Source organism: Tachyglossus aculeatus, chromosome 2 (assembly GCF_015852505.1).
Source record: "Tachyglossus aculeatus isolate mTacAcu1 chromosome 2, mTacAcu1.pri, whole genome shotgun sequence".
NCBI classification, from domain to species: domain Eukaryota; kingdom Metazoa; phylum Chordata; class Mammalia; order Monotremata; family Tachyglossidae; genus Tachyglossus; species Tachyglossus aculeatus.
In genome coordinates, this window is record NC_052067.1 from 19,219,357 (window position 1) to 19,243,079 (window position 23,723).

Sequence of the window (23,723 nt, forward strand, 5' to 3'; positions counted from 1 at the left end):
TTCTTTCCCCACCCCACAACACCCTTAAGAACTTTGATATTCCACCCTGGCCCCACAGTACTTATAATAATAATGATAAGTATGGTATTTGTTAAGTGCTTACTATGTGCTAGGCACTGTACTAAGTGCTTGGGTGGATACAAACAAATCAGTTTGTACACAGTACCTGTCCCACATAGGGCTCACAGTCTTCATCCCCATTCTACAGAGGAGGTAACTGAGGCACAGAGAAATGAAGTGACTTGCCCAAGGCCATACAAAAGACAAGTGGCAGAGCTGGGATTAGAACCCATGAACTTCTGACTCTCAGACCTTTGCTTTATCCACTCCGCACATATCCCTATACTCTGCCCTTTCCCCTATTGGTAATTTTGATGTCCATCTCCCCCACTAGACTGTAAGCTCCTTTTTTTATGGTATTTGCTAAGTGTTTCTATGTGCCAGGCACTGTACTAAGCATGGGGTAGAAACAAGTAATCAGGTTGGACACGGTCCCTGTCCCACAAAGAGCTCACAGTCTTAATCTCCATTTTACAGATAAGTTAACCAAGGCTCAGAGAAGTTAAGTGACTTGCCCAAGGTCACACAACAGACAAATGAAGGAGCTGGATTAGAATGCAACTCATTCAATCAATCAATCAATGGCATAATCTGCTGCCCAGATTATCTTTGGACAGAAACGCTCTGGGCATGTCACTCCCTTCCTCAGAAATCTCCAGTGGTTGCCTATCAACCTTCGAATCAAATAAAAACTCCTCACTCTCAGCTTCAAAGCTTTCCATCACCTCACCCCCTCCTACATCACCTCCCTTCTCTCCTTCTCCAGCCCAGCCTGCACACTCCACTCCTCTGCCGCTAACCTCCTCACTGTGCCTCGTTCTTGCCTGTCCCACCATCGACCCCTGTCCTACGTCGTACCTCTGGCCTGGAATGCCCTCCCTCCACACATCCACCAAATTAACTCTCTTCCTCCCTTCAAAGCCCTACTGAGAGCTGACCTCCTCCAGGAGGCCTTCGCATACTGAGCCCCTCTTTTTTCTCTCCTCCTCCTCCCCTCCCCATTGCCCCCCCGCCCTACCCCCTTCCCCTCCCCACAACACTTGTGTATATTTGTACATATTTATTACTCTATTTATCTTATTAATGATGTGTACATATCTATAATTCTATTTATTCTGATGGTATTGACACCTGTCTACTTGTTGTGTTTTGTTGTCTGTCTCCCTCTTCTAGACTGTGAGCCTGTTGTTGGGTAGGGACCCTCTCTATATGTTGCCAATTTGTACTTCCCAAGCACTTAGTACAGTGCTCTGCACATAGTAAGCGCTCAATAAGTGCACCTGTATATATGTTTGTATGCATTTATTACTCTACTTATTTATTTATACAAATTTATTTATTCATTTTATTTGTACATATTTACTCTATTTTATTTTGTTAATATGTTTTGTTTTGTTGTCTGTCTCCCCCTTCTAGACTGTGAGCCTGCTGTTTGGTAGGGACTGTCTCTATATGTTGCCAACTTGTACTTCCCAAGCGCTTAGTACAGTGCTCTGCACACAGTAAGCGCTCAATAAATATGATTGAATGAGTGAATGAATAAATACGATTCAATGAGTGAATGAATGAATTTATAGAGTGATTACTATGCACTGTACCAAGCTCCTGGAAGAGTACAATGCAACAGAATTAGCAGACACATTCCCTGCCCACAATGAGCCTACAGTCTAGAGGGGGAGACAGACATTAATATGAATACAATTAGGGTAGTAGATGTGTCTGCCAACCCTATTGCATTGTACTGTCCCAAACAGACCAGTGCTCTGCACATAAGTATTTAATAAATTCCATTGACTGATTGACTGAAGTCACAGAGTTATGTTTTTGAGATTGTTTTTCCTCTCACATTCCTACAATCTCTCCTTTCTTCTCTCCCACTCCATGCACTTCTGTCTTCCCTTGATAGTCCTGCTTTCCTTTAAACTTCCTTTTGGAAAACTTATTTAGTTTTTCTTCCATAAAATGATGAGTCCCGTGGCCTACAGGTGCCCCAAATCCCAGAAAATCAGACCTCCATTGCTGGGTAAAGGAAAGTCTCTCAATCTCTCTCACTTTTGAAGGAGGGAAAGAGAGGAAGAAAGCAATCGCCTCAGACTGCCTGCAGACACAAGCATTTGGGAAGGTAGAATGAGCAATTTATCTAGCAGTTCACACAGGCTAGCAGGAACCTGGGGAGAGAAATCTGAGGCCAGCCTTTGAAGGGGGTGGACACTGCATTATCCTCTAGTGCTGGAACATCCCCAAAGCTGAGCTTATTTGCCAGATGTTATTGGGAGTTCATCATTGACCCCTTGGTTCTCCTCCCCCCACCCCCCGCCCCAGGGAAGCCTTCTATGTCCTTCACAGATTTTTAAATCATGCTCACAGAGATCCAGTGCTTAAGTTCTTTCTGAAGCTGCCTTATTGCAATGTGACATGTGGCTTGCTGGGACAATCTGAAGTCTTTTTGCTGTTATGCTTTCATTTTTCTTTAACCCTTCCATCCTCCTGAAAGAGAGGGGGTTCAACTTTCCAGCCAGGAAGTACAACCATGGCCAGTTGTACTGAGAGGCAGGGAAAAGGTGTTTAAAATGTTGGTTTCAACCTTTATACAATTATAGGGTTTCATTAAGTCTCCTTCACACTAATCTATCTGTGGTCTCCAGTCATCAGCTCAGGGCGAATCCCACTGAACCATCTTTGTGGGTATGAGAAGTAGGAATAAAGTGGTGATGGGGTGTGGAGCAGCACTACAGGACCAGAAAGAAATTAGATGGAGAGAGAGAGAGAGAGAGAGAGAGAGAGAGAGAGAGAGAGAGAGAGAGAGAGAGAGAGAGAGAGAGAGAGAGAGAGAGAGAGAGAGAGAGAGAGAGTGCGTGTGTGTGTGTGTTTGTGCGTATGAATCTTTAACTTCATTTCTGAAGGCGTTAACTGGTAACTATTGGTTTCAAATGATAGATGATAGGTGGAACTCTTAATCTCACTATGTATGGGATGTGCCCTATGGGGCTATGTTTCGTACATAGTGAAGTTAAGGCTTGCCCAGAAAAATAACATGTTTTCCTCTTAGCTGTTTGCTTGGTGACTGGCTGATTGGTAGTTTGGTTTTTGGAGACGGGAGACAGACGAGGGTTGGGTATCCAGTGAGTTTTTATATGTTTGTGGAGCAGAGTTGTTGTTTTTTGCATCAATAATAATTGAAGGCCAATGGAAAGCAATAATTGCAGTGACAATCATAACAATAACAACATTAGTATTGTTTTGTTCTTAACTCAAGGGCCTTGAAGTGGTTAACTGACACAACTTGTTGATCCTATCTGAACATCTATTTATGTGTTTCTGAGCGCCTGTTACCTTAGGTTGCCAGTAATGGTTTAGTGTGGGTTTTCAGATATACTGATAGGGAAACTGAGGCAAAGGCGAAATGACTTGCCTGAGGTCACACAAACACTGAGTCAGTGTGTGAGCCAGAAAGGAAATTTAGGTATCTAGATACCCTGTAGTGAAACTGTATGCACACACACACACACACACACACACGCGCGCGCGCGTGTGTGTGTGTATATATATACACATATATATTCATTCATTCAATGGCATTTATTGAGCACTTACTGTGTGCAGAGCACTGTACTAAGCACTTGGAAAGTACAATTATATGCACATATATATAAATGATGTTTTAAATACATTTATATGGTGTGTATGTATGTGCATATATAATATATATTGTATATGATATAATAATATATATTATATGTACATACATACACACCATATATGTATTTAAAACGACATTTATTTAAGTATCTCTAATTTATTTTACATCAGTCTCCCCCTCTAGACTGTAAGCAGGGAATTTGTCTACCAACTCTGTTTAATTATACTCTCTCAAATGCTTAGTACACTGCTCTGTACACAGTAAGTGCTCAATAAATACCATTGATTGGTATGTCCCCCCGATAACTCCTGGCATTCCCAAGAGAATCATTTATTCAGTACAGATGCTACATCACAACATTGCCTATTCAGCATCTGAGATTCATCAGACCTGATGGAAAGTGATTTTCTGAGACAGATAATGAATGGCATATTCAGAAATGAGTTGGCTATGGCTATTTCAATTATTGGTATTAATGTGCAAAACACATTTAAAAATTTGATCAAATGATGTTGTGTTGGCTTCCCACGGTTGTCATTTCTAGCTGTGTAGAAACTGGAATACGTCCTTTTAACCAGACCCTGCTACAAGAGTTGCGTCCCTTTATGACAGGGATCATCTCTTAAGGACGAAATTCGGTACTTTGAAATAGAGGATGCTACTGGATTGTCTATCCTCAGGCAATTTTCAAGTTAAAAATTTTTAAGGTCTCAAACAGGTGTTATTTCCCTACACCAGACGTATTCAGTCAGTACATGGGGAAGGGTAACTCAGGAACAGTAAAGGCTGCCAAAAGACCTTGATGTACCTAAATTGGGCAATCTTAGTCTTTGAAAGGCTGACATAGATCCCCAAAACATTGTTTGCATCTGATCCTACAAACATAATGGGTTGTGCTGCAGATGAACTTTTCCATGAGCCACAGTTGACGAATGAATGGCTCCTTCTCAACGGACAGTTCTTCCAATCCTGTCTTCGTGTCGACTTTATCCCAGTATCCTTCTTCAAGCAATGATCCCATAATTGTTTTTTCTTCCAAACCTGACTATAAGACTGAGTGGATGGGGTGAGGAAAAGCATCTATGTTGGTTCAGGAAACAGAGCTGAGGAGGCATTTGGAGGAGGCAGGGGCAGGCAAGCTGGGAAGCAGTGAGGTCTAGTGGAAAGACCATGGGCCTGGGAATCGGAGGATCTGGGTTCTAATATTGGCTCTCCCACTTGCCTGCTGGGTGACCTTGGAGAAGTCACTTAACTTCTCAATGCCCTGGTTTCCTCAGCTGTAAAACTGGGATTGAATCCCTGGTCTCCCTCCTCCTTAGGCTGTGGAGCCCATGTGGGACAAGGACTGTGTCCGACCTGATTAACTTGAATCTACCTCAGCCCTTAGAACAGTGCTTGACACGTAACGGTAATTATGATAATAATAACTGTGGTATTTGTTAAGCGCTTACTGTGTGCCAGGCACTGTACTAAGCGCTGGGGTGGATACAAGCAAATAGAGTTGGACACAGTCCCTGTCCCACAGTCTCAATCCCCATTTTACAGATGAGATAACTGAGGCACAGAGAAGTGAAGTGACTTGCCCAAGGTCACACAGTGGACAAGTGGAGAAGCCAGTATTAGAATCCATGACCTTCTGACTCCCACGCCTGTGCTCTATCCAATATGCCAAGCTGTTTCTTGCTTTACATAGTAAGCGATTAAAAAAAACATAATTAATAATAATGATAATAATGATGGTATTTGTTAAGTGTCCACTATGTGCCAAGCACTGTTCTAAATGCTGATTAGAAACTGATTAGCTGATTAGCTCTGCGCAGAAGTAATTACCATAATACCATAATTTTAAAAATTCTCCCTTCTCTATGATGGAGAACACTTGTGGGATCCTAACTGTATGCTAACTGCTATTGGTTCCAGGAGCCACCATTTCTCTGCTTTTGTTCAGCAGAAATGTTCTACCTCTAACCCTGTATATTTGAGGACTTCCTTTGGGGACTAGAACTGATGCATTTAGATCAATCAATCAATCAATCGTATTTATTGAGCACTTACTATGTGCAGAACACTGTACTAAGTGCTTGGGAAGTACAAATCGGCAACATATAGAGACAGTCCCTACCCAACAACAGGCTCACAGTCTAGAAATTTTCTTGCGCAGCATAATGGATAGAGCACAGTCCTGGGAGTCAGGGCGCATGGGTTCTAATACCAGTTCTGCCACTTGTCTGCAGTGTGACCAGGGACAAGTTACTTCACTGTCCTGTGCCTTAGTTACCTCATCCGTGAAGTGGGGATTGAGACTGTGAGCCTCATATGGGACAGGGACTGTGTCCAACCAATTTGCTTGTATCCACCCCAGAGCTTAGTAAAGTGCCTGGCACATAGTTATCGCTTAACAAATACCACAATTATTATTATTATTATTATTATTATTATTATTATTATTATTATATTTCCTTCCTAAAAACCAATCAATCAACCAATTAATCAATGGTATGTTGCCGATTTGTGCTTCCCAAGCGCTTAGTAAAGTGCTCTGCACTCAGTAAGTGCTCAATAAATATGATTGAATGAATGAATGATATTTATTCAGTGCTTACTGTGTGCAGAACAGTGTACTAAGCTCTTGGGAGAGTACAGTATAACAGAGTTGGTAGATATATTCCCTGTCTATGAGTTTATAGTCTTGAGGAAGAGACAGACATTAATAGAAATAAATGTTACGGCTATGTATGTAAATTCTGTGGGGCTGAGGGAGGGGTGAATAAAGGGCGCAAATCCAAGAGCAAAGGAAATGAGGGCTTAGTCAAGGAAGGCCTCTTGGAGGAGACAAAACCAACTCCACCCCCCAGATGTTCTTTTGTAAGAACTATCCACATCATGGAGCCAGGGCATTTGCTGGGTGTAGAACCAGCTGAAAGTTACAGCATAAACAAGGATACGGGGCAATTGCCACCTGTTTGGGAAGATCCAGCAATTTCACCCCTGTGACCTGGGTGACAGGGTTGCTGATTTTCAGGCTCAAACATCGGGAGGCTTGGTATTCGGTTGGGAGTCAGCCCAGATACTTAGGAATTGCCAAGGAACTGAATACGACACACAATGAACCCAAGCCAATTTCATTTTGAATCAGAAAGTGACTTAACTCCTAGTTAAATGGTCTGTGGAGGAGGGTCCACTTCATTTGCTTTGTTGATCCTAAAAGACATATTATGTGGGTGAGGCTCAGGCCTTAAGCTGCTCAGTGAGTCACAGTAACAAATGTGGGGCCCGAATTCTGCCTTGACCAAAACAACTCTCAGAGCTGAGGTAGCTAGGGGGGAAATAAAAATGTATCTAAGAATTGCCTCATTTACCTAAAACCCCTTTCTTAACTGTGCAGATCGAATCAAAGGATCCTCCAAATGCTTCAGCGGTCTCTGAACTAGTATTTGATTTCTAGAAAAATGCATTTAGCTCTCATCTGAAGAAAAACCGAGCAATAGAGACAGTGCAGAAATATTTATGGAACGTCTTTGACTCTTTTCCTCAGCCTTTGCTTAAGCATTTGGGATAAAACAAACCATTATTCTCCGTTTCTGGTTTCACCCCCAGTGAAAACCATGTTTTAGTTACAATGAAGCAAGTTCAGTTTGATTAGTAATCAATCACTGTCACATTCCTCCAAACAGCTTCCAAACTCAATGCTGTGCAGTGTTCTTGAGTTAACTAATTAATGAGTTGATTTACTTAGGTACTTTTCAAAGAAGGCTTAGACTTTCAACATCTTTCCTTTTCAGGTTTTCAAAATACCTAGTGCCCATCCTCACTCAGAGAGAAATATTTCCTCCTCATTGTAAGCACCTTATGGGCAGGGAACGTGTCTGCTACTTCTGTTGTGCTGTGCTCTCCCAAATGCTTCGTACAGTGCTCTGCACATAGTAAGCACTCAATAAATATGATTGACGATTGATTTTAACATTACCCTCTGTCAAACATAGGTAGGTCTTTCACAGGGTCTGGGCTAGGGCTCTACTCCAAGAGGAAGACACTCACCCGCTTACAGCGGGGCTGGTTTTGGAGAGTGTGAGCTTTTTTTTCTTATTCTTTTTTTCCTTTCCTCTCTCCATGCTGATTTGGAGTGTTGATTGAAAAACGATGCTGTTGTTTTGGAGCCAGGGCCCTCAGGGAATGAAAGGAGCTGGCCCTTGCATTTGTTTATTAATGGTATGAACATTTGATGAATTGGAGCCTGGAATTAACCTTTTGTAGGCAGTGGCTGAGTGAAAAAGCTTTTTACTTTCAAGATTGCCTTTTTCTAGGATGCTATGGTGGGGTATTAGTCGTGAGCCAAAGGGACTATTAATTTGGTTAAAAAGTGGAGAGGGGACATTAAAAGCTTTGGTTTGCATATTTGGTAATCATATTCAGTCCATGGGGCCACCTGAGTTCATCATCATCATCATCATCGTCATCATCATCATCAGTGGTGTTTATTGAGCACTTACTATGTAGAGAATACTCTAAGTGCTTGGGAGAATACAATATAACAGAGTTGGTAGACACATCCCTAACCACAATGAACTCACAGTCTAGAGGACACATTCTCTGCTGTTAAAGAACTTAAAACTAAAGAACTTAAAACTAAAATAGGGGACAGACATTAAAATAAATAAATAAATTACAGATATGTTCCTGAGTGCTGTAGGGCAAAGGAACATTGTGGTCTAGTGGATAGAGCACAGGGCTGGGAGTCAAAAAGGACCTGGGTTCTAATCCTAACTCCCCTACTTTTCTGCTGTGTGATCTTGGGCAAATCACTTAACTTCTCTGTGCCTCAGTTACCTCATCTGGAAAATGGGGATTAAGAGTAATAATAATAGTAATTATGGCATTTGTTAAGCACTTACTATGTGCAAAGCACTGTTTTAAGCTCTGGGGAGGATACGAAGTGATCAGGTTGCCCCACTCACCTGCTTAGAGTGGGGCTGGTTTTGGAGAGTGTGAGCTGTGGGGCTCACAGTTTTAATCCCTATTTTACAGATGAGGCAACTGAGGCACAGAGAAGTGAAGTGACTTGCCCAAAGTCACACAGCTGACAGGTGGCGGAGCCAGAATTTGAACCCATGACCTCTGACTCCCTAGCCCGGGCTCTTTCCACTGAGCCATGCTGCTTCTCTAAGAGTACTTTCCAAGTGCTTAGTCAGTGCTCTGCACACAGTAAGCACTCAGTAAATACAGTTGAATGAATGAATGAATGATTTTGAGCCCCATGTGGGATAGGGATCCAATTTGCTTGTCCAACCCAATTTGCTTGTATTCACACCAGTGCTTAGTACAGTGCCAGGCACAAAGTAAGCACTTAACAAATACTACAAGTATTATTGTTATTACTATTATTATGGAGGGGGGGACATCAAGTGTTATTGGGCAGAAGGTGCACCTATCTTAAAGTGTGGGTAGAGAGGTGGGGGGCTCTTTATAGTCATCCTGACTTCTTGTCCGCTTCCACCTTCACCAGTGCTGCTGAGAAACAGTCCAGGGAGGAGTGTACTTCTTGGTGAAGGACAGAAGAAAGTGACTTTTGGCCTGTGGGGGGACCTACTGGACTTCCTCTGCCCCAGTTCCATGAGAGCATCAATCTAGTTCCACCAGTTCAGGTTAATTTTACATCAAAATGCAGCTCTTCCAAAAACAGTTTATTGATCCTGAACTATGAGAAACAAACTTAAAAATACAGACCTGAAAGGGAAAACTGGATTTCCCTGTTCTGTCAGGCCTAGCTGTAGAGGAGTGGAAGCAAAATTGAGAACCCTGTACCACCCTCTCTTTATGGAAATATTTGTTTGAGTTGTAGTAAAACCTGCCAATCCCAGGCTGACCTTCCCATCCATTTGTGAGCACACAAATATTCCACATGGAAGAAAACTCTTGTTCGTAAGGAATTCCTTGTTATATGAGCCTATCAGTGGTAGTACTACTAACACTGTGCTGGCTTAGAGAAACACAGTAATAATGTTACACATTATAATTTTTTATATTCAATTTTTCTTGTTTTTTTGTTTAAATTTTTATTAAAATATTAAACTTTTCTTTATGGTCTCAGTGCAGTGGAGATTATTCTTGAGTTCTTGGTCTCTTGCTGCTTGTCAGCAGACTAGCACAGTGTCTGGCACATAGTTAAGCCCTTAACAAATACCATATTTATTCATTATTATTATTATTAGCTATTATTTGTTCAATTTGGGTCACAGGTACCTAAAGCAGGTGTTTAGGAGAAGAAAACACCTCACAAATTATCTTCTGTACTTAATTGCTTTTTCTCTGTCCTCTTTATGATAGACTGTAAGCTCCTTGAGTGCAGGGATCATTACCACTGTTGAAAGAGTAGTGATAATATTTGTGGTATTTGTTAAGCACTAACTATGTGTCATGCATTGTTCTAAGCACTGGGGAAGATAGACAATAATCAGGTCAGACACAGTCCCTGTCCCACACAAGGCTCACAATCTAATTAAGAATGAGAACAGGTATTGAATCCCCATTTTACAGATGAAGGAACTGAGGCACAGAGAAATTAAGTGATCTGCTCAAAGTCACACAGCAGGCACATGGCAGAACTGGGAATAGGGCCCAGGTCCTCTAACTTCTGAGTCTGGGCTTTTTCCACTAGGCCATGATACTTCTCCCCTTATCCACCTGAGCTGGACTTTCTTTCCTTTGTCCCATACATATTTTTGCTATACTTACCTTCACTTGGCCTGGTCTGAAAGCAACCTTTTCTTCAGGGGTATTTCCTGTCATTCATTTTTAGCCAGCAGTCTTCACGCTATCTTGATCTTGAATTCTGCTTCCATTTTATTCATTCATTCATTGAGTTGTATTTATTGAGTGCTTATTGTATGCAAAGCACTGTATTAAGTGCTTGGGAAAGTACAATGCAATAAAAGACACATTCCTTGCCATTTTCTTGGTTTAGAACCTGCACAGCCCAACTGTTCTAAATCCTAGAAAAACAAGTGTACACACTTCTTCTTTTGCCTGTTAAGGAATGTTGTCCCAAATATCACCCTCTTGTGTCACTGGGACCAAAGAGAACAAAAAATCTCCAAAGACTGATCATTTGATTTAAAGAAAGAAGGATTTTCTGGTTTTCTTGTAGTCCAGGCAATATTCCTGTTGCACAGGAAGGTTTGGGCAGTAGGGATTTTTGCTAGTAGCATTAGCTCTGGAAAATTGTTTCAGAAAGAAGACATTGAGTCAACTGACAGCTGCTCTCTGCCTCCATGGGAAGATGCTCAGATGGTGCAACATCATTGCCAAACTTTGCTTATCCTCCTTCCTCTTAGAGAACGGTGCTTTGAAAACATGATACAACTCTCCAGATGTGCATTTGCAGAATACTTCAATGATACTGTGGCAGCATTTTGGCAGGCTTCAGATTGTAGAGACTGAAGTTCCAACAGCACAGGAATAGACCTTAGGATCTGTGGCCTCCTAAGCATAGATATTTCTAGTGGAGCTACAGTCTTTGTTGGGGTGAAGTATTCCCAAGGCCTTTTCTAGCCAACCACTCAGAGCTGAACTATGCTGTTACTTTGGCCAGGAGGAGCTAGGAACCAAGACTTAATAGCTATCCTGCCATCACCCCACACTAAACGCTAGTGTAGATACCAGCAAGTCAGGTTGGACACAGTCCCTGTCCCATGTGGGGCTCACAGTCTAGTAGCAGGGGCCAAGAAGATCCTTAAAAGACCTCATCTCTCCATTTATATATTCTGTAGCCCAAGGAACCTCTAGACTCTAAGCTTGTTGTGGGCAGGGAATGCATCTGTTTATTGCTATATTGTACTCTCCCAATGGCTTATTACAGTGCTCTGAGCACAGAAATTGTTCAATAAATACGATTGATGAATGAATGAATAAGGATCCATTCCCCTGTGGTGGCTGTTTGTTGACAGTCTAGGTCTATTTTTCACTTTGCCATGTACAGCGTTAATGGTACTCAATTCCTAGGCCTCTCTTTAGGGAAACCTGGTGAATACATTTTTTTCTTCAAAAATTTGAGTTCTATTTTGAAGTCAACAAGACTAAAGACAATTCTTGAATTAATAGCTTTTTAAAATTTTGAGAATCTCCTATTTTCAAAAAGCATAAAAACAAGGGGTCTTTTAAAAATGATTCCTGCCTCAAGAATTGGTTAGATACAGGTCTCTGCAGTATTCATTAGTTCATTCATTCATTCATATTTATTGAGCGCTTACTGTGTGCAGAGCACTGTACTAAGCCCTTGGGGAGTACAAACTGGCAAAATATAGAGAGGGTCCCCACCCAACAATGGGCTCATAGTCTAGAAGGGGGAGACAGACAACAAAACAAAACAAGTAGACAGGTGTCAATACCGTCAGAATAAATATAATTATAGCTATATACACATCATTAATAAATAAGTAGAATAATATGTACAAATAAAATTAATAGAGTAATAAATATGTACAAATATATACAAGTTCTGTGGGGAGGGGGAGGGGGTAGGGCATTGTGTGTGAGGCCTTTCCAGTATTTATTGGAAAGACACGCTTACCCAAAACAGAACAAAGATGTACGCCTACCGACTTTAATTATAAAAAGGGAGAAGAGGAAAGAACTGCCCAATCAAATCTCTGGTTCCCATGACCATTCGATGGTGGCTTCTTGTTGCTCATTGTCTCAGATGATGTGTTTCCTCTCAGAATTCTACCCCAACTACTTAAATTTACAGTGAAGCCTTATTTCGGGAGTTAGAGATCATGATGTAATTTACCTCTACCATCCTCCCTTCCTGCCACTGTCTTTCAGGCAGAATGGGAGAAATGGTACTAGTTTGGCTCTGTGGGGCTTTCTCTGAGACTATGTCTTACACCTGGTACAATGGACCACTGATTGGGTTAGAACAGGGATTTGAAAATTCCCACAGAGATAAGGGGGAATCCCCAACTTTTTATCTGGAAGTTACATCCACATCAGTCAGATGCGGCTATGGCTTATTAGAAGTGATGGTCCTGGGGAAATAGAGGAGGAGGAAAATATCATTAAAAGGCTGTTATGTTGTCCAGAGTTAGTGCACACATCTCCAATCATAACCCACCCATTTTGAGAGATGTGTTCTTTCTACCAAAGGCCAACTTCTCCTATAAAATCCCCTAACATGAAAATCAATTTTCCTAACATATTTTCTAAATATAAATGATTCTTAAATAAAACCAGAAAATTAAGTCAAAGTGCAAGTGATATTTGTATCTTTCCCTCTCTCCTGTTAAAACTGCCTCAGGGTGCTTCAGACCTGGGTTCTTCTCTGGTTTCTAGGCCTAGGCGGAGATATTTTTGTCTCGGGAGCAGTGAGGCATCTAACTGAAATGTTGGTAGGACCTTCCATTGCTATGGTACACAAAGGCATATGAGAATCCCGTATTAATATGTGAAGAAAGTGAGATATTGTGTAACAAAGCAAACCTAGTAACTGCAGGCCCACTGTGTGACTTTGGGCAAGTCATTTAACTTCTCTGTACCTCAGTTTCTGCAACTACACAATGGAGATTATATACTTGTTCTCCCTCCTACTTGAATGTGAGCCCCTTATGAGACAGGAATTGTACCTGGTCCGATTAATTTGTATCTACCCCTGTGCTTGGAACAGTGCTTGACACATAGTGAATGCTTTACAATACCACTGAAAAAGCAAAAAAAAAAAAAAAACCAAACCAAAAAAACCGATCTGTAAAAAAGGGAGATACTCATGTCCCCGTTTTATAGTGATGTGTCTGAAGACTGGTATTTTGCTGCAGGAGTTGTGGAATAGTCTATGAAGTTTTCTTGTTTTTGCTACACTTCCAAATATCATAGCTACTGTATTGATAGAAATGGTAACTGCAAAACATAGCATCATGGCCTAGTGGAAAGAGCACAGGCCTGGGAGGCAGAGGACGTGGGTTCTAATTTCAGCTCTGCCACATGTATGCTGTGTGACCTTGGTCAAGTCACTTACCTTCTGTGTGCCTCAGTTACCTCATCTGTAAAAAAGGGATTCAGTCCTACTCCCTTCTACTTGGACTGTGAGCCTCATGTGGGGAAGGGACTGTGTCTAACCCAATTAACCTGTTTATACCCCAGTACTTAGAACAATATTAACAAGTATCATTATTATTATTATTATATTAGACTTGGGAAATGATGTTTTAGAATTCTGCAGTATTGAGTAGATGATGGTCACTTTTCGTGCCAACGTAATTCTTCAAGTATTCGTTGATCATAAATGGTGTTGTTAAGTAGAACTTCCTAGAGAGCATATGATTTTTTTATGATAGTTTTTTATGGTATTTGTTAAGCACTTACTAAGCGCTGGGGTAGATACAAACAAATCAGGTTGGACACAGTCCTTGTCTTGCATGGATCTCACAGTCTATATAGGGAGGGAGAACAGGAGAACTGAGGCTCAGAGAAGTTAAGTGACTTGCCCAAGGTCACACAGCAGGCAGTCGGCAGAGCTGAAATTAGAACCCAGATCCTTGTACTTCTAGGTTTTTGCTCTTTCCACTGTCACACTGCTTCTCCTAGACCATGATGCTTCTCCTAGACTACCTCTATTTTAATAACTTTGATGAATTTTGTTGGTTTAAGTACTTTTCAATGCCTAGATAGCAATTTCTTTGTCCCCTTTTCTCTCTCAACCTCTCTTACTCTTCTTTTCAGTCTTCAGTGCTTCTATTCTAATCTCTGGCTTGAAAGCTTTGCAGCATTTCAAACATTTTGAGGCTGAGGGCTGAAATGTCACTTTTGAAACAGGGTTAAAAAGGTCACACAGCTGCAAATAATAATAGTCCAATGAAAATCAGATTCTGACTACAGCCCACTTCAAGAATAACATTGAAACAGGAAACAAGCCTGCTTGATGTTTTTACCATTAAAGCAGTAAGAATAAAGAGAGAGAGGGCCAGAGAAAGAAAGGGAAAAGAAGAGAGATAGGTAGAAGGGAGAGAGAGAGAGAAAGGGTGGGAGACAAGAATTTACCTTTTGTTTTCCTATTTGATGAAGCGAAGTTCAATTTTGAAAAAAACAGATGTGTATGTCTGATATATATATGCTGTAGATTATGAAAGTTCAACTTATGTTTTCACTTCTGCCTGCCATTAGTGATATTTCACACAAACCCCCTCCAAAGTGAATATTTAATTCCCATTTTACAGTTGAAGAAATGAACTGAGGTGAAGGGATTTGCCTAGAGTCTGTGAAAAATTAGTGGCAGATGGAGTTCAATGTTAGAGCATCTTCCTGACACCCAGTGGTATGCTAAAGTTTGACATACCTTAAACCAATGTTCTTCTGAGAGAGGTTTGTTGATCCCTTTCATTTTTTACTTTTGCTTTTGGATTCCTGCTTCTCAATCCTTTTAATGATTTTCTTTTTTAATTTTATGGAGCTATCTCCTTCAACCCAGCCCTTCAAGGAAGATGGCAGGCACAACAATGTAGGAGGCTTTCTCCCACATGAATCCTGCCAGTAAGGCTCTTTATCCAGTCACAATAGGGCAATAAATGCTGACAGATGTTGTTAACATTGCTATTAAAATTCAAGCCCCCTCTCAGATCCATAATGCATTCATACCCATGTTAATAATATCAGGTCTGATGCTGACATATCAATATTGTTTTAAGTGCTCATTTATATTTATAATTTCAGTTTGCATCTTTGAAGTTGCCATAATTTGAGCTATTGATAACAATATAAGACAGAATTTCAGATTAAAATAACATTTTAAGTGTCAGAGCATTCTGAATTCATTTGCTATTCATTGTATAAATCTGGCTACTCCCTTTGGGTGGCATCTGTATGTATAGTTCCATTAGAATTTGAGTTTTCAGTAACTAACCATTAGCTAATGGTGCCATATGATTTAGATGTAGAAGTACTCATTTAATGCTGAGCTAATCAGATGCAACATAGATAATGTTAGCTGTCTTCTCTCTTGGCACAGCTGTTGCACCTAAAAATTTCACTTCAGGCATATTTAATATAGTCTGTCTGGAATTTTGGGAATATTGATTCTTTTTGACCTCAGCATATGGCGATAACTTTACATTCATTCACAATACAGCTTATCGAAGAATAGACCTTGGAGGCCAATTTGGTATCCAAAATGGAGAAATTTATCGAGTCAAAAATCAGGCAATGAAATGCACTTTCCCGCTTTTCTTGTCTAAAGGAATCTGGGGGCATTTGAGGGTTCCAGTTGTAAATCTGGCTTGTCGTCTGCTTGTTCAACTATGGAAACCTTAAATCTATTTATAGATTACTGTATGTTTTATTATGTGGGTTTTGTGTTGTCTTCCTAACATTCTCAGGGAAGTACAATTCACATGGGAGTGCGAGCTAAGGATACACTGAACTCGACCTTTGGAAAGAGAGAGGGTGGAAATGATGAGGTCCATATACAGAATAATACCTTAAACAGTGTACGTACAAAAACACGCAGTGCATTTTTCTAAGAAATTAAGGGCTTGGAAGGTTAGTTCTAATTCTTTTTTATTACATGGCAGAGAAGTAAATAGGGACAGGAATCTGTACCTTATTTTAAAGGTGGGCACACTGAAACACAGAGTACTTAAAAATATGCTCCAGATCAGAAAGAAAGTAGGTGGGAGAGTTATAAATAGACCCAGTGCCAGCTTTTTTCCCTTCCCTAATATTAAAAATAAACAGTAGTCAAACTAAGAATTGAAACTAAGTCTCCTGGCACTTCGACTTTTCTTAAAGGAATCAAGGTTATTTTCAGTTTCCTTGGAAAAAGTGTCACCCATTTTCCTGGCCATGAAAGTGAAGTTGTCTCTTTCCCCAGAGGGTCCAAGAGAAAGTGACAGGCCAAGTGTTTGGCATAATGTCAGTTGAATGAGTAATTGAGCAATCGGGCTGGACTTTCCTTATCATGCAATTTCCTAGTGAAAAGGTTTCTCTAAGTTATGTAGAGACAAATTAAAGTTCTTTTGCTATTTTTTCCATCCAGCATCAGCAAAATTGTAATTTTTTTTAACCAGTCATCAATTTTCTAGAACTTAATTTACATTGTTTCATTTCCTTTAATTATGAGTTGTTTGGGAAAGTATAAAACTTCCTCTTAGTTCCCAAAGTGTTTGGTGTCCACCTGATTTATCCCAAGCTGGGAGAGAGGTTATTGTCTGCTGAAAGCTTTGCTGGATATATGGCTAATGATAGCAGCTGGGTTAGGGTTCTCATGTTATTCCTTGCCCTTGCGTAAGACCTCTACATTTTAGAGTTTTAGAACATTGGGAGCATTAAAGTGTTTACCTCACAGAAAGTATGTGGTGCACTGTAAAGGTGCAATGCTGAAATGCTTTATAAACATTCAAATCATTATGGATCAACTGGCAAGCAGCTTGAGGTAGTGGATAGAACATGGGCCTGGGAGGTCATTCATTAATTGTCATATTTATTGAGTGCTTACTCTCTTCAGAGCATTGTACTAAGCACTTAAGAGAGTACATTACAACAATAAACAGACATGTTTCCTGCTCAAAACAAGCTTTAAGTCTGGATGGGGGGAAACAGACATTAATATAAATTAATAAATTACAGATATGTACACAAGTGTGATGGGGCTGGGAGGGGAAAGAACAAAGAGAAGCAGCGTGGCTCAGTGGAAAAAGCACGGGCTTGGGAGTCAGAGGTCATGAGTTCTAATCCCGACTCTGCCACTTGTCAGTTGTGTGACTTTGGGTAAGTCACTTAACTTCTCTGTGCCTCAGTTTTCTCATCTGTAAAATGGGGATTAAGATTGTGGGCCCCATGTGGGCCAACCTGATTTCCTTGTATCCCTCTCAGTGCTTAGAACTGTGCATGGCACATTGTAAGTGCTTAACAAATACCATAACAAACCCCCCAAAAAACCCAAAAAACAAAACAAGGGGAGCAAGTCAGGGCAACGCAGAAGGGAGTGGGAGAAGAGGAAAGGCAGGCTTAGTCAGGGAAGTCCTCTTGGAGGAGATGTGTCTTTAATAAGACTTTGAAGAATGGGATGGATTCTATTCCCAGCTCTGCCACTTTTCTGCTGTGAGAACTTGGGCAAGTCTATTCACTTCTCTGGGCCTCAGTTACCTCATTTGTAAAATGGGGATTGAGACTGTGAGTGAGCCCCACATGGGACAGGGACTGTGTCCAACATGATTTGCTTGTATCCATCCCAGAGCTTAGAACTGTGCCTCACACATAGTAAGTGCTATATATAACAAATACCATAATTATTCACTATTATTATTAATGATTAAGAGTATGGGCCTGGGAGTCAGAGTTCCTGGATTCTAATCCTGGCTCTGCCATTTGCCTGCTGTTTGCCCTTGGGCAAGTCTCTCTACTTCTCTGTGCCTTAGTTTCCTCCTCTGTAAAATGGGCTAACTGTAAGCTTGTTGTGGGCAGGAAACATTTCTACAAACTCTGTTGTACTGTACCTTCCCAAGCAGAACAATGCTCTGCACACAGAAGGAGCTCAATAAATACCATTGATTGGTTGATTAATACCCAGTCTCCCTTCTACTTACTGGAAGAAGCTTGTAGGACAGGAACTATGTCCAACCTAGTTAACTTTGTGTCTACTTCAGTTCTTAGTACAGAGCTTGTCATAAAGTAAACATTTAACAAATATTATTATAAATATCATTGCTAACAATTGAGACTCTACCAAGTGCATTCATAGGCTTGTCTTTGATGTATTTTAAGGTGAATCAGAGGATATAAATGAAAAGGCCCCTTAGTCTCTCATGTTTTATTAAGTCCCGAGTCCCCAAATAAGGACATAGATTTAAGGAGACCTGTTCTTATTTGGAGACTTGAGAACCCAACAAGGGAATCTCAAATCTCACACCCAGTTGCTTCCCAGACAGCTGGGTTCCCTGCTTGTTTCTAATCATTTTTCCATTTCAAGAACTTTACACCCATTTACATAGACTAAATAATATTGATTTTGATTAAAAAAAACTAAGAAAGTTCCATATACCTGAAATGTTTGCACAGGTCAGGGATGAATGATACCAGCAAGAAAGCAAAACGATATCTTTCAACTTGTGTGATCACAGCTGAGTCCATCAGTATTAGATCTACTTAATGGAAAAGCTTACAAGCCATTTACAACATATAAGCTGGGAGCCTTTAGTTCAATTGGAGTTTGAAAAATGGCCCAGCTAAAAACATACAATTTTTTTTCCCCTTGAGAGAAGCTCTTTTTGAGTAATCTGTACCAACCATTCATCTACCCAGAGATTGAATCATTGGTTTGGTGGCTCAAAGTCAGCAGTAAAGTTGACCCAGCTGAGTGTTTTGAGGGGCCTATTGTTTGATTTTCAGATTCCATTTTATACCTTGCACCCCAAGTAGAAAAAAATGGGGACTAAGACTATGAGCCCCATATGGGACAGTGACTGTGTCCAACCTGATTACCCTGTATCTACCCCAGTGATTAGAACAGTGCTTGACACATAGTAAGTGCTTAATATTATTATTATTATTAATTATAATAATAAACTGGGGCTCTTGTGGGTTTAGAGAGACATTTACAAGCAGTTATTTCCTTCTGAGCTACCTTAGACCCCAGGAGATTGTAGGACCAGTGTACATTTGCCCTACCTTCTTGAGCTATGTGTATTATTGATCTGATGGGTCACTCGGGACTGTTCTTAGTACTAATGATTATTCAGCCATAGTCCATGTTCCATAAATCCCATCTGTAAAGATTTTCAGCAGGAACTGAAGGTGGAAAGGTAAAATCTTGAATTCAGAATCTTTCTGAGCAGCCATGAGCTTATTAGTATTAACACTGAACATGTGGGGGTTTTTTGTTGTTCCTTTTTTGCTGTGACAACCTAATGGGACTTTCCCCCCTTCAAAATAAATATATACCCAGGAAACAACAATATTAACTCAGACTCTAGGGAGCCTGATGAATATTAGCAAAAGTTAGTGCCTCAAATATATGTTCATTTTTTCTTGTCCACTTTGGCAGTTTGATAAACAGAGCTACAGAATGGGAGCTCAAACCAGTTGCATTTTGCAGGTTTCTGAGGTGGAAGCAGAAGATATTCATGGTTTCTGTTTTCCCCCCCTCCCCCTCCCTCTGAACCTTTAGATTTATGAGGAATCAAAGATGAATTTGGATCAGGAGAGGCCCTTTGTCTGCAGTGCCCCAGGCTGCTCACAGGTGAGTGTATTGGATGGGACCCTTAACTGTGCAGTCAACACTCGCTCTGGCTTGCAGAACACCTTCTGCTCTATTAACACTCACCTCGTAATCTTGCTTTCTGCTGGGTTTTTATTTCCACCAAAATATTATTTTTATTATTGTTATTATTTTGCCAGTCATAATAACAGTAATAATAATCAAAACTAGAGCCAGTGCACAGCTCCAGGCACAGCCATTACATATCCTAATGCCCGCCTCCAGGAAGGAAATCAAACATGCCCAGTCCTTCCTGAGGAATGTCACTTCAGAAATGGGGGAGGGGAACAGTCCATTTCTTTAGGGAGAGATTTGAAATTATAGGTCTCCATTTTTAAGGATTAACTTTCCTGGTGTAGAGTCACAGGCTGAGATCTTCTTTTGCCATGGAAGTGCCCGCTCGTTGCTTTAAGCCCCCTTTATACTTACCCTTTGAAGTTGAAATTTGGCCCTACGGGGTATATATGGTAAAAATGGTTTGTATGTTTGTCCTTCAAAGCAAACCGAATGGTTTTCCACTTTCCGGACTCCAAATCCACACTTCATTGTTTATCCTGAGGTTTCATGAACAGGGGAACACCTAAACTTTGTGCTCTGTTTTTTTGTTAATGATATTTGTTAAGTGCTTACTTTGTGCGAGGCACTGGGGTAGATCCAAGCTAATCAGTTGGGACACAGTCCATGTCCTACATGGGGCTCATAGTCTTACCCATTTTATACATGAGATAACTGTGACACAAAGAAATGACTTGCCCAAGGTCACACAGCACATCAGTGGTGGATCCAGGATTAGAACCCAGGTCTTTCTGACTCCCAGGCCCATGTTCTATCCACTAGGCTACATTGTCCCCACAGGACTGCTCCCCACAGTTATAGTCTTTAGGTGTCATTATAAAATTGAGGTGGACATTTGAACTCACTAAAAGATCCTCAGCTACTTACTTGCAGGGAGCAAAGAGATGTTAAAACTTTATGGACCAGGCATCCTTTCAACTCAGATAATTATATTCTCCTTCCCTAAATTGCCACTGTAGTCCCAAGTGAGACAGATGAATCCCACTCCTCAATTTTACCTCATAGCTCTAGGTGTAACAGGGCAAAGGGGTCATACCAGAATGGTTAGCAATGCAACAGGACAACAAAGTTATCTCTGTGTAGTTTGCATTCTCCCCCATGTTGAGTGTGGAGAGGGCTTTGGAAGCCTTCTGGATGAAAGGTGTTATTGAAATGTAAGATGTTGCTGTGCTGCTCTGAAGGGCTGCTGAGATTATCAACTGCTAGGGGAGCTAGGCCCTATTGCTCAGGTTTTGGCAGGTAAGTATGGCCTGGACATGTATGTGAATATTTATTTCAAACCTAAAAATAGAAAAGTGATGGGGAAAACTATGGGGAGACCTTAGCACTCCACTTGAAGTGAATTGTTGTGGGCGACCATTCTCAAGTACTTAGGCACTACATAAACACAGACAGATAGAAAGGGCAAGTGGATCGACAAGTGGTGTTTTGCTAAAATAGGACTCTCTATTATAAGTAGGGAGAGTTGCCTTGTCTAATAGAGAAAGAAGTGATTTGTATTTACTTTCTCTTAGGCCAAGTCTCTGCAATTGCCTGAATTCTCTGCTCTGCTTTTGGTGCCAGACTCCCCAGATTCTTCAGCTATCCCTTCACTATGTTAGGTGTCTATGAAAGCTGTGATAAGACTCTGAGATACCCAGATGGTAATTAGAAAGCTATTGCACCAATGCCCCAGTAGCTTGAAAACACTAAGATAGGGTACAAAGAATCCAGGGAGTAGTTCACTGGGAACCAGTATAATCTGAGCAATGGGCCTGTTCCCACTAAAGAAGTCTCTGCTACAATCAGTCCTATTTAATGCCTGCCTACTGTGTGCAAGGGGACTATACTAAGCATTTGGAACCACCTACTTCCCTCTCCAATCCATATTGCTGCTGCCCAGATCATAGTTCTAAAGGAATGATCAGTCCTCATTTCCCCACCCCTCAAAATCTCCCAATGATTGCCCATCCATCTCCAAATCAAACCAAACTCCTATCAGTTTTAAGGCACTCACTCAATCAGCTCTCCCCCTCCTGCCTTGCCTTGCTAATCTCTTATTACAACCCAGCCCACAAACTTCACTCCTCTAAACAGCAAACTTCTCACTGTACTGGATCTCCTCTGTCTTGCTGCTGACCCCTTGCTTATATCTCCCTAGTCCTGGAACTCCCTCCTCCTTCATATCTAACAGAACACCACTCTCCCCATCTTTAAAGCCCTACTGAAATCTTATCTCCTCCAGAAGGCCTTCCCTGACTAACCCCTCATTTTTCCAACCTATCTGACCTCCTTTCTGTGTCACCTTTGCTCTTGGTGTGTATCTCTTAAGCACTTTTCTATTCACTGTAGCCTAAGTCCCATAGCATTTATGCACATATCCTTATTCACTGCCATTTTCCGTATTTGTAATTTATTTTAATGCCTGTTTCCCCCTCTAGATTGTGAACTCCTTATGGGCAGGAATCATGTCTACCAACTCTATTGCATTATAGTCTCCCAAATGCTTTATATAGTGTTCTGCACACAGAAAGTGCTCAATAAATGCTACTGATTGCTTGGGTTAGAGTTAATAAAATAATCCCAGCCCACAGAGAATGCGTAATACAATGGGAGAGTCAGACATTAGAATAAATTACAAATAGGAGGAAGTAATAAAATATAAAGCCATACAGATGGGTGCTGGATGTGGGGGGAGTTATCCTAGTGCTTAGGGGGGTCAGCAACTCCTTTAGAGTGCTATTTGGGTTGAATTTTGGGTAAAAGAATCAGCAGACCAAGTAGCTGACATTTCCACACCTTCCAGGAACATAACGATATTACCTCCAGAACCCAACTGACATCCTGATTACTTTGTCGATACCTTCAGATGCTCACACACACATCTTGTAGTAAAGGCGCCAATGTCTATTTGCGTGCGTGTGAGCAAGTGCATGTGCGCTCACACACACAGACACACACACACACACACACACACACACACACACACACACATTCCTGGGTTGTAGAACAGTGCTTGGCACATAGTAAGTGTTTAACAAATACCATTTTTATTATTATTATTATTCTCTGAAATACATTAAAATGAATAAACCAGTTGAGAGATTTGGGGATTTCCTCCCCGATCACCTAATTCAAACTCTTCCAAGAATAATCAGGCAGCCTCACATACCGTGAGGTAAGCGTGTTTACAGAAAAGGCACACAAATTGGCATTGAAGAGAAAACTCCTTTTCTCCCTAGTGCCTTCTGAAAACCACCTCCCCAACCCCCAACCTCCCACCTTTTTTCCCTCGTTCTCAAAGCTTCTTTAGGCCCCACAGATTCTCACACTACAGACACAAGCATACCATTGCATGGAGTAAAATTCATTCCTACAATGTGTTTCTTCTCACAACATTAGCATGGAGAGTCCATTCCTGCATTCCATTTTGGCTGAATGTAAATTTTTCATCCCTGCATTTCTTCCAGATGAGTAAACACTGAACAAGGATTCAGTGAGAAAATGAGGGATTTTTTTTTTCATCCTTGGGAACGTCTCTCCCTCTCCCTTTCCCCTTCTTTGGCAACTTGTTTTCTAGTGATTTTCCGGGTTGCTTTGTGATCACCTCAGAACTTGGTAGAGGATGGCACAGAGCTCTTTAGAAGTTATTCTCCAGACTGTAAAACACTCCAATTGTTTCCTATTGTTTCTAACTTTTCCTTCACCGGTTGTACTGTTTCATTCCCTTCA

The 23,723-nt window shown here is 41.0% G+C and overlaps 1 protein-coding gene across 1 annotated transcript in view; it reads left to right on the top strand.

Annotated features, from left to right (window-relative positions):
• The window catches only part of CREB5 (cAMP responsive element binding protein 5), a 404,059-nt gene that overhangs the window by 5,857 nt on the left and 374,479 nt on the right, over positions 1–23,723 (top strand). The window contains exon 2 of the mRNA XM_038765997.1: positions 19,848–19,919. Coding sequence (XP_038621925.1) covers positions 19,866–19,919 — 54 coding nt within the window. The 5' untranslated portion in view covers positions 19,848–19,865. The remainder of the gene's footprint in view (positions 1–19,847; positions 19,920–23,723) is intronic.